Source organism: Corvus brachyrhynchos, unplaced genomic scaffold (assembly GCF_000691975.1).
Source record: "Corvus brachyrhynchos isolate BGI_N302 unplaced genomic scaffold, ASM69197v1 scaffold14, whole genome shotgun sequence".
Classification (NCBI taxonomy): Eukaryota; Metazoa; Chordata; class Aves; order Passeriformes; family Corvidae; genus Corvus; species Corvus brachyrhynchos.
This window is the reverse complement of record NW_008239110.1, coordinates 11,691,132-11,703,266: the sequence shown is the minus strand read 5'-3', so window position 1 is coordinate 11,703,266 and position 12,135 is coordinate 11,691,132. Positions and strand designations below refer to the sequence as shown.

Sequence of the window (12,135 nt, the reverse complement as noted above, 5' to 3'; positions counted from 1 at the left end):
GAGGGGGTGTATGTATGTGATTATATATAATGAAGAGCAGCCGTGCTTTTTTCCGAGGTTCTTTATGTGCCTCTGCTGGTTCAGAGTATGAATGTGGTGATCAGTACTCTGCCTTTGAACAATGCTCAGATTTAGATATTGGCTATCGGAAATTGTAGTGGTCTTCTGGGATTGTACTCTGTGATAAGTTTTCCCTTGAGGTTGACTGTGAGAGTATGTGGCCTACTTTAAAAACTCCTTGAACAGATGAACTAGTTGCTGCTCTGAATTGTGTTTTCAAATGTGATATTTTAACGATTATTTAAATTAAAAAATAACCAAAATGAAACAAAGCACTAGATGGATACACGTCTCACAAAGGTGGCTTGTGTGCAGCTATATAAGGAATTACTTTAGATATCAGTGTTGGTGATTCCATTGCCGGCTTTATCACCTAGGTCAGTGGTTTATTCACAATACAAAGTGATTGTATCTCAGTGGCCAAGTCGTCAACTGGTTTCTGTCCTAACATTAATTCATTTCTTTGTATTTGAAGGCTTGCAATGCAAAATTCTGCTGTGAATTGAGAATCAGTTCTAGGATGGGAATCGTATGATAAGTGTCTTGGCACAGAGTACAAAATAGTTTAAGGATCATGTTTCTAAATAGTAAAAATACATGTGTTGGAATTTTGGGGAAGCTTTCATCTAGCAAAATGATTAATTAACAAAAAAAACCCCTCCAAGACACAGACACAGTCTGGCTCAAGTTTGATCTATGAAACATAGGATTCAGTTTTCATCTTGGCAGGTATTTTGTTGCTGACATTTGTATTGTATCTCTAATGACAGACTTCTGGCTTTTTTTTTTCATAGGCTCAGATTATTCCTCAGTGGGATGGTTACCTGGTACTGAATCCCTGTGGCAGTCCTCAGCGATTTCATCAAGCAGTCAAAACAATCCTGTGAGAAGACACAGCATAGCTTCTGACAGCGGGGACACTGGGATTGGTACCTCCTGTTCTGACAGTGTGGAAGGTGAGTTGATACTGCTAAGTTTTGGATGTTTCTGAGAGAGAAACAATCCAAAATGTTTTAAAGGCGTTTTTCACAAGCTAACTGTACTTTTGCAAAGCTGTTGAGTGCTTGCAGTTTTTCCCTTGCTCGAGCCAAGTAATTGTTTTGGTGAGGGTTGATTGATTTAGTTCTACATGAGTTGTGTGCATTAACTTGCATCTCTGCCACAAAGGCGGTACTTGTCTTACATGTTTTGGTAATTGCAGTTACAAGAACTGCCAGATTATACAGAAGAGTAATGTCCTGTACTACAGCACTTGATAAACAAGAGGGGAAAAAGCAGAAACTTTTGAGGGAGTTGATAAAAGGACAATGCTTTCTGGTATTCATTGTGTGTGTCACATAGTGTGTGTCAGCAAAGAAAGTTTGCTCATTGTGCCGTGAGGAAAATGGGGCGTGTTGTGTCTTCTCATGTCCATTTCTGGTGGGAAGGAATTTCCATTTTATTGCACGGCATTTGAGGCATAGTCAAGGATCTTTGAGAAGAATCAACAGTACCTAAAGATTGTCAGAGCTTAGTTTGGATTAAATCATGATTACTCAAAGGTCATCTTATCAGGGAGGGTTACAGCCTCTAAGGTGGCAGTGTCTCTGTAACATCGGCACTCTCCTTATGCAACGTGTCACTGGAATTAAGCCTGAATGAGAGAGAGCAAGGCTGTAGTAAGACTTGAGGTTTCCTTCTTGCATTGACTTATTTTCCAGTAAGATTTTCAAGACAGGTAATGAATGATGGGACTGTGATATACTTTTCTCCAGCATCTTTCTATGCCTGAAATTTTTCAAAGGGGATAGCTGGAATGAGGAAAAACAGAAAGAATTAGTAGAAATGAAGTAAGGAATGCTGAATCAGTGTAAGAAGTCTCTGTGGAGGACTGAGCATTCCTGAGAAAAGGTCCAAATGCCTCAGTTAAGTCTGTCAGGCCTCTTTTGCACATGAGAAAATCCTTTCCGCGCTCTTTCTGTTGCATCTGTCAGTTGGAAAGGAACTCATAACTTGCTTTCTGCTTCCTTTCATTTCTAAACCTTTCTAAAGTTGTTGGCTTTGGCGAAATCAAGGTTTTGCTCAGATATTCAAATTCTTGGGTGTAAAACTGAAATAGTAAATGGGTATTAATGCAGAAGCTTTTTTTTTTCTTTTCCCCAAGGAATATAGGGGGGATAAAGCACTCTCATGGTGTGTATTTATATATAGATTTAATCGCTCTCAGCCAAATGCTACACAATAGTATTTTAAGACGCAGCATTTGAATTAAAACCATGCTCTCCCCTCCCCCCTTTTGAGGGCTTCCCCATTTGAGGGCTGGGATGAAGGAGAGGAAGTGAAATGGCAGCTCCTCATTAGATGTTCTGTTCACCTCTGTAGGCAAGAGAATAATCTGTTCAGGGCTGGGTGGGGGGAGACTGTGCTGAGGGAGAGGAAAATACAGAGGAGAAAGGTTGCAACAACAGATAATTCATGACATTTTTCTTTGGCAGTGCTTGACAATGGCCAGTTCTACTGTATCCTCAATGTTATGCATTTCCTGCCACCTTGTTTGAAAAACTTTTAAGTGGCAGAAAAGACAGTGTTAAAGAAAAAAGGAGGGAAACCTAATGGTGAAACGAAGATTAATGAGTAATTGTATGACAGGCTTGGAAATTGATTGTATGTGTATATTTTTACTGGAAGAGGTCATTGCCTGTGGTACCAAGTTGTCTGCATCTATCAAGCTGACCCCTCGACACATCCACAAAAAGAAAAGAGTATCACTGTCATCTGTGGGACTGTCAGGCCAGACTGGTAATTGCAGACTTGATGCTGGCCATCTGCTCTCAATGTGGTGCTTGGGAAGAAGCTCCTGGGGATTTTTCAGAGGGGAATTTTTTCACAAGTTGGCAGATTATTACACTTCTTAACAATGCTCAGAGAAAGAATTGTGGCCTTGCTATTTCCTTTCTATTATGCCCACAAAAAATTAAAAACTTAATTTAAGAATTACCATTAACATTTCCTTTAATTCTGAAGATTGCACCTGAGTTTGTTTGTACAGATATGTAGTTGCTAGTAAATACACTTATGCAGGAAATGGACCTCAGGTGCACTTAAAATATATTTTTACTGGAATTTTTTCGTCCTATCTTAAATGTTCTTTCAAATTCATCTTCTTACTCATACTAATTTCAGGAGCATTCATTCTTTTTGAAAATGCAGGGTTTAAAGAATAGTGACAAGTACCTCCAGTGTTTGACTCAAACCTGCGTGATTTGGAGGGGAGATGGGTTTTGGCAAAGACAGGAGAAAGAAACCTTTTATGTTAAAATGTGTACAATTGATTGTATATTATGTTGTGCAAAGGCAGGAAAATGAGGAAATGAAATAAGCAGTGGAGTTTCACTGTTGAAATTGCACGATGTTGATGTGCACTGTGGGAGCTGAGGAGAGAAATTTATAAACCCTAAATGTGGGGATGCTAGTTTGGGTAGATCTGACACTCGATTCAGAGTGCTCTTAAAGATTAAAAGGTGTTTTATCTCTGTTTAAACTACAGTTAATGTGTTTGGGGTTTTTATTTGTTTCCTGTCAGTAAGTTGTTCTGGATTCACATGAGCTTTTGGACTTCATTTGTAATTACCATTGTGATACCTCTGTATAACTGTTCTTTCAGTGCCACTTACAGAAGAAATATGAAGTGTATATTTTAAGTGTTTTTGAGGCTGTTTTTATTTGGGTTACCTAATTACAGAATCAGGGACTTGGCAGAAATTAAATGGTCAGTAGATGCCAGAAGAGCTCTTTCCATTGAGCATATTCTGAGTTTTGCCTTTTGGACGGGAGGGACAAGAACTAGATACTGATGTGGTAAGATACAAGGCCCATGATTCTTGCAGACCAAAACAGTTTCCTTCATCAGATAAACTTGTTGTGCAGCGGAAAGTGCCTTATAAAGCAGATCTTTCTCCCTTATTTTGACATGCAGTTCATGATTTAACATTTCTGGTTGCAAATTAATGGCGTGAAAATTCATAGAATGGAAGAGAGATGGGATGCAGAGAATCAGAGTTACTTTTTTAGGAGTTGATGTTCTGCTAGTTTACTTTAATAAACCTCGTTTTTTAACAATCCTCCTACAACTTCTCTGGAACACTTAGCTGATAAAATAGAAACTTGTTTTAATGCTATGAGACCCAGAGTAGTCTCTTGCCTACCATTTTTAAGGGAATGTATTTTCTTTTTAAGGGATTAAAAAACCCTGATTACTTCAGTTGAATTGAACTGAATTGGGAACATGGTAAAGCCAGCATCAAAGTTATTTGGTTTTGCTGTTTTAAGCACTCTTTCTTCCAGCAGGTCCCAAGCACGGTATTCTAGCGCCCTTTTTTTTTTTTTTTTTTAATTAAGGAGAAACAGAAAAGTTAATAAATATAACTATTCAATACAGTGAAAGGCTGAACAGAATTTCAGGAGGCAAAACCTAATTATGAAGTATCTTGAGGGGTTTTCTTCTGCTGCTAGAGATAACGGAACTCACAATGTGTAGGTCAAGCATGTAGATTGTGCTGTCAGTTTGGGTATCACAAAAGTGCAATAGCACAAGGATCCTAGATCTTGATTGCTGGCAGTGGTCACTGTCTGCTGTGTTCTGTGATTTTGGAAGATGATTTATGTTCAGAGAAGTTCTTGATCTTAATTGAGTTGAGGTTAATCTCTATGCCCTTGGATCCTGGCAAGTATTGGCATATATTTGGTGAAGTAACTTGATTATTTGGAGGGTAGAAAATAATTATCTTTGAGGCATTTTTCCTCGTTTCCTTCCTCTGTGCTTGCCAAGTCTCATGTTATGAAGCAGTGTCCAGCCCTCTGTGAGTCAGAGTTATTGTGTTCCTTGGATATTATCTACCCTGACAATCAGAAATGTGCACTTCACTTAAGCCTGTGTTAGACTCTAGTCCTTGTAAGTGATATTACCATTGCTTGCTAGAATGAAGCGTCTGTATAGGTGATGGGAATATAAATATTAATGCTTAGAGTTTGGCTGTTTATTTTTGGGGGGTTTTAGGATTTAAAAAAAAAAAGAAAGGGCTATTTCAGATTCTAGTAGACTATTCCCAGGATTTAACGATTAGGAAAGAATTTTTCCACTAAAATAAGATGGAAAAATTGCTTCAAGTGACAGTGACGTACTCCGTGTGGACTTGGGTACTCTGAATTTGAAGCTGGCTTGAACTAAACTAAAGGCACTTATTAGTTTCATATATGAATGTTCTGCAGAGAGAAACAGCTGCTGCTTTAACTTCATGCTTTGCCTTCTTTTGTGATAGTTTCTCCATAGGAGCAAGCCCTCACAGTATGCTCAGTTTTCCTCACATAAAAAATGCCAGCAGGATTTTCCTCTGGCTAGTGGGAGTGTTCTGCGCAGTGAACTTGGTGCATTTTGCCTTCAGCTAACATCAGTAGTTGTTTTTCAGAAAAATTACTTCTGTTGTTCTAATTGGAAATAACTCAGTGAAAATAAGTTCTGCTTACTTAGAATTTAGTGGCATTCACTTGGTTACTGTGCGAAAAGTTATTTCTGTCGTACATATTTTGGAGCTATGTCATTGAGTTGTACCAGAATGTATAGGATGGTGGGATGGGGGAGAGGATCAGAAGAGCAAAAAACAAGAAAAAAACCCCCAAACTTCAGGGTTGAGATAAAGACAGTTTAATAATGAAAAAAAAAAGCAAATGAACGTTGTGATGTAAAAGCACCATCAGGAGACTGATGCCTAGCCAGTCTCTGAGCAACAAATACTTTGGAAAAAACCTGCCCCTCAGTTTCATTGCTGAGCATGACATTATATAGTATGGAATCTCTTCGGTATTTCAGGTCAGCTGTCCCAGCTGTGTCCTCTCCCAACCTCTTGTGCACCCCTCACTGGGGTGGCAGAGGCCGTGGTGCTGTGTAAGTGCTTCTCAGCAAAAGCTGAGACAGTGCTATGTTACCAAAACACAGCACCATAGGGGCTGCTGTGAAGGAAATTACCTCTCTCCCGGCCACTGTACAATTTCTGCCTCTTTTTCCATGTCATTTGCATCATGCTTAGGTGAAATATCAGGTAGTTGTTTTTAATGTCCTGTTATCTGTATTTTTGGTGGTAGGTATCTGGCATTCTGATGAGAAAACAAGGAACATCATACAATTATCTCACCTATATTTAGGTTAATGTAATGAGACCTGGGCATGCCAATCATTATGCATTCTTTGTTGTGGGATTTCAGGGAGGACTTTTCACTTTTCCTTGCTACTATAATGTCAAAGAAAACTCTCTGGCCAGCATTCAACAGCTCTGTAGCTCAAGGGGAGCAGGAGTGAGATCAGTTTCAGAAGAGCAATGGAGAGGAACAGTTGTAGCCTTAGACTTTTTCTGTGAACACCAGAAACATTCTGTAGCTAGTCAGTACTTAATGTACGTATTCAAGTAGCCTTTGCAGCCTTATCTGAAGAAATCACAGGACTCATTTTTAATCCTTTCCACTATGGACAGAATAGTGCACTTAGTGACAGACTGTAGGCATTTGGGATGTAGGCTGCAAGTTCCTTGTAGCCAGAAAAAACTTGTTGCTACTGCCTGGAGTTCTAGCCTGGGGCTTGGCAGAGAAGACTGGTTATATTCCCCCTAGAAGAGTTTGTAAAACTCTGGTTTTTTTAACAGTGTTACAAGACTACCCATTTCTGGAGGGTTTATACTTTGCTATTAGTCATTACTCAGCAGACCTGTTTCTACTATAATGTACGCACAGATTAAACTTTCTTTTAGTGTAAAGTCCAGTTAATGTATTTAATGTCATCCTTTATTTTAGCAATGATTTCAGTGTACTGATAATAAGTAATTTCTGTAAAAGTACCCTTTGAAGTAGAACATAAAAGCTCACTGTTACAGAGAACCTTTTTCAGGGCTTTGCTTGTGTTTCTGTGAGCTTCTGTGATAAGTCACATGGAGTTTTTACATCAGTTTTGGCAGTATAAAAGCAGCAGAGAGGAAGAACAATGTGCAGAGACCACTTGTGCATGAAGCATGGTTACTCCATCTCACTTCCTTCATCTCTGACTTTCTTCACGTTAGGGGAATTAGGTATCTGTAAGAGGAAGTGAGAAATATGCAGCAAATGACAAGTCTGATTAGTTAGCCCAGGTTTGGGGTAGAATGAAACAGTTTGAATAGTGGGGACTGGTAATGGAGGGGCAAGGGGGTAAAGGCTCAAAAACGCTTGCCTGTGTGCTCATGGGGTATTTGTTAGCAGTAACCTCACTTGAGTGGTAGTTGTTAATAGCTGGCCTGTTTTTTTTCAGGCAGAATATGTGCAAGTTTGTTGCTTTTGATATGTTAAATTCCTTGGAGAAGTGTGATTGTTTTTTTTTAAAAGCAAAGATTATTTTTATACCTGTGCTTTTTTTTTTCCTTTTTACCATCTTAAATGCTTCTTACCCCATCAAATTTAGAAGGAAAACTGGTGTGTGTTTTTCCCAATGTGAAACATGGTAAAAGAAATCTCTTGGGGTTTTTGTTTCCTTCCTCTTAGAGGGCTGAAAGCTAAGATTTTGCTATGACAATGACTGCATTTGTGTCAGCAGCAGTTGTGAAAGTCAGCCTTGTAGAAGTGTTGTCAGCTACAGAGAGGTCACTTCTTTGCCCCTGGAGCATGTTCTTCTAGTATAGTTATCCTGTACAATAGGTTAAAAAAGTTTATGCCTAATTCAGCTTATATAAGTAAATACAACTTATGCAACGAATAGCTCTGTAGTGAATACTCAAGCTTTTTCTGCAGAAAAACACTTCTGAGGCATCCTAAGTAGGAAATGTTGTTTATATACATCTAAACAGTATTTTCTGTGTATGTGTATATTGTTTTTAAAATGTCTATTAAGTAGCAAGATCAGAAAAAACCCAGAAGGCAACATAGGTGTCTATATAGGAATAAAATGAAGTCTGTCCTTAAAGGCAGAAAGATGATTGGCAGGAAAAAATGCAGTGTTCTATTACCTCTAATGCAAAAAATGTCTCTGACATCAGTCCTCTTTGCAGCTTTTTCTAAGTTTCTTGTAATAACAATGAAAACCAGAAAATATACAGGAGTAACTTCTCTAATTTTATGTCAATTTCTCCCTAGGTAGTTTCCAGAATTCCTGTGATGTTCAGGAATTGCACCCTCTTTTCTTCCCTGTTCTCTGTGCTGCTGTTCTTCCTGGTGCTTAATCCTTGTAATAGAAAAAGTGGTAGCAATGAAATATGTTTGCAAGGAATTAATTACATTTCTGAATGACATAAACATAAATTAGTATCTCCCTCCTTGTTAACTGTTCTTACATTACAATTCGTGCCTTGTTCCTCAATATGACTGGATTATTTTTTTTTAAACTCTTACGGCATTGAACAGAAAGTTTATATTAGGATGTTGCTAACAAATTGAATGGATTGCAGAGGTTCCTGGGGTTTTTTTCCCAATGAGCTTAGTGTCCCGGAAGAAATTACATTCCCATTTTGAGATCACAGCATACTGCCTTTGGCGGTATGGCCCTGAAAAAGGGATGGAAGTGGAAAAAAATTTGCTTTCATCTTGCCAGATAATAATACAGGTGTGACATGGCAGTCATCTCTTAAATAAATGACACACCCGGTCCTGAATGCTAGTGTCAAATTCTACCTGGTTGTAGATTGGCTCCTTGCAACTCAACTCGTACTTGGTAATTTAAATGGCACTGCCTAGCTCATGGGAAGATAGGAAGCAAATGGTTTAGTTCAGATGTTTTTAATGCAAAATTAATAAGAATTTTAGCCTCCTTGAGAAAGAATTTGTGCTGGGTATTTTCATGCTATTGAATTATAGAAATGTGGTTTGGAAAAGACTGCAGGAGGTCTCTGTTTCCAGCCCTATGCTCAGAGCAGGATCATCACCGACACGAGACCAGGTCAGCCCTGACTTTGTCTTGCTGATTCTTGAAAACCTTCCCAGGTACCTCAACCTCTTTGAATAACCTGTTCCAGTGTTACAATAAGATGTCCTTGTGAAGGATTTTTCTCTGATGTCCAGCCTGAACCTACCAAGCTGTAGTTTTTCAATTGTTGGCCCTTATTTTGTGTGCTACTACCAGGAACAGTGTGGCAAATAAATTTAACTAATTTAACTACCTGACATTTATGTATTTTTGGGGGGAAGGGGGTGTGGTGGAGTGGGAGTGGGTTGTTACCATTTTGGGTTTTTCTTCTGGCCAAAACTGTGTACTACTTTGTATTATCTGCTGTAGGTTTTGGCAAGTCTGAAGGCTATAAAACAGAGTTTAAACATCTTTCATTGAATGTGTCCCTGTGTTTGGGCTGCTATTCTTAAGCATACAGGATGATTTTAGTCTTGATGTCGGTGAATCAGAAGACTGTATTATGTGCATTTTTCTTAAGTTGTATAATTATGATAAACTCTTAGTGGCACAACCTTTTTCCATCAGGGATTAGTCTATCTGTGTCAAAGGCTAAAAATATTTTGTATTTTCAAAAATAGAATAGTCTTTCTTGGTTGATGTAAACAATGACATTTATTGTATGAAGTGGCAAGAGGTTTTCAGTTTTCCTGTTTGTAAGTTTTATTCTGTAGGAGCACCTAGAGATTTGGGACAGGATTATAGTTTATTGTTCTATCTTACATAAATTCTAAAGAAACAAACACTTTTTAACTGGGTGAGAGGTATTCCTGGAGTAAGCTTTTCTTTAGAGAGGTGATATGGTTAAAAGTACCCCTTTCTTTCTCATTGCATCAGCCGTCTGCATGCAGTCATACTTTGCTGTTGAGAGTGATGGCAAGGTTTTAATTTTAATTAGCTCAGCTAGAAAATTGAACTAAAAATATGTTCAGAGTGCATAGAAAGGGAATTGGATTCGCTAGGGCATCCATAATGGGGTTGTGGTTCTCCTCATGTGTTAGAGAAATCTTAATAGACAAAAGAAGTCTCGTTGAAAAAATTTTAGAGACTGTTGGGAATTCAAATAAGATGTGCAGAATTTTTGCTTTTTACTATTTTGCCCTATTTAGACAAGGAGAAAAAATGCTCATGATCAAAAAAAAATCCCATGTGAAGAAAACACACTTCAGAGGGATTGGAACAAGATCATCTTTGAGGCCCTTTAAACCCAAGCCATTCTCTGATTCTGTGAAAATAGCTCAATTTTTTGTGGCGGTTGCTTGGATGTCTGTTGTCTAATGCAGCTTCTGAAAGGTTCTGAGTGAAATGATTCATGGCTTCTGTAAAACTGGAAGCGTGCTCTCCCTGGAACACATGGTCTGAATGGGATCTTAGGTTACTTCCTCACTCCTTTCAATTGATGTCGATGTCCCCAGGTTCAGTATTCCTTTTCAGATCTTGTTACTCCTCCATCTTCTCTCTCCTAGTGGAGTTCAGGGAGAAGAGGGGGGAAAACAAGTTTGACTTCAAGCAGCCCACAGGATAGATATGCTTTCCACATTCAGGCCTTTACATGAAATCTTACTCACCTTGATCAGGTATTCACATGATCTTACTAGTTGACACTGAAGAGAGCGTGACAGAGGACTTCAGTACAGGAGGTCCAAATGGGTTAGTTTTACGTACACAACTGCTCCAGTTTGTTGCTTTTCTATTATTTCAGTGTCAGTCCCTGTTGTCCATTCCCCCCCACCCCCAAAAAAAAAAGGTAATTCTGGCCAAATTTCCTGTTTTAGAGTCTGTAACTTCTGCTGTTCCAAATGGCTCAATTCTTATAGCCCTGGGTCTTCACTTAAAAAGAGCAGTATGTTATATAAATAAGAGAAGGAACAGTCCATGATTTATACTGGTAGTATTTCAGCTCTTAGAATATCTTTATGAGATAGTGCAGTAGTATTTTCTTCCTTCTGTTCCTGATGATTTTTTTCCTTGCTTTCCTTTGTGAAATGAGGTCTGGAATAGTTGTATTGTTTTTGTACATGTTAAGACTGATATCAGTAAGTGATGTAACCAGACTCTTGTGGAATACAAGGATGTGGTATATGTGTAGACATGATGAGTGCATAACAAAAATTGAAGGTTTGTGTTTACCCATGAGTAGAATTTAATTTTTTAATGGAAATTAGCATTTATTTAATCCGTAATGGAAATTGTAATGGATCCTTTTGGAAGGAGGTGAGGAATGTGAAAAATTCAGAGTCTATTAATTATATACTTCTAAAGTTTTGGAATGAAATGGGAATTTGAAAGTAGGTAGGAATATTATGGCTATATATGAATATTTACTTTAGTTAGTTCTGGCAGGTAGCATAGTCTAGTAGAATTAATAATACATGTGACTTACTGCCAGAAGTTCATGTTTAAATGGTTCTGGGAGTACTGTACTCCCATGAGAATAGTATACCCTTAATTTACTGTAAAAATTAAAGAATGTTAATTAGATTGGTGCTTACATGGGTGGGTGTTATTCCAGCTGTTGAGAAGTAAGTGTGGGACTTGATGGAGCAGGATATACATGGAGTTCTGTGTTTCAGAGGTCTGATACCAGACTTGGAGAAGCATGGATTCTTTTTTTTTCCTTTTCTTCTGAAGCTTGCTGATTTGTAAGGCTGGTTAAATCAGTTTATTTTATTACACGTGCTTATATAAACAGATTTATTCATATGCATTATACAAGAGTTTCTATGTGGATATCTCTCTCTCTCTCTCTATATATATATGTACGCACATAACAGTTACCATGCTTGTTTGTCCAACATCATTAGTGTTTTTGGCCTTAATAACTGAGAATATAAATTAAAATCTAAAAATAATGTGCATTACAAAAGATAGGGTAAATAGAGATATTATGATTTTTGTGTTAAGAAGCTGTTCTTGCATTCAGTGTTTATAATTGTTATTGATACAGTTGTTTCCACTGCTTCATTATTTCAATATTGTAATCATGTCTAACTTGCCTGTAAGTGTTAGCCCAAGATGCAAAAGGGAATTTAGCAGTGTGTGGTTATAAAAATATTCTGTGCAAGGTGAAGCATGGTAGTTTTGATTATGAAAAATCATTTGTGTTGACCTCTCTTCTGAAGCTGAAGCACATCAATAACCTT

The 12,135-nt window shown here is 38.0% G+C and overlaps 1 protein-coding gene across 1 annotated transcript in view; it reads left to right on the top strand.

The window, feature by feature from the left end:
* CEP85L (centrosomal protein 85 like) overlaps positions 1–12,135 on the top strand; it is a 140,878-nt gene that overhangs the window by 49,329 nt on the left and 79,414 nt on the right. Inside the window, exon 2 of the mRNA XM_008637796.2 lies at positions 855–1,016. Coding sequence (XP_008636018.1) covers positions 855–1,016 — 162 coding nt within the window. The remainder of the gene's footprint in view (positions 1–854; positions 1,017–12,135) is intronic.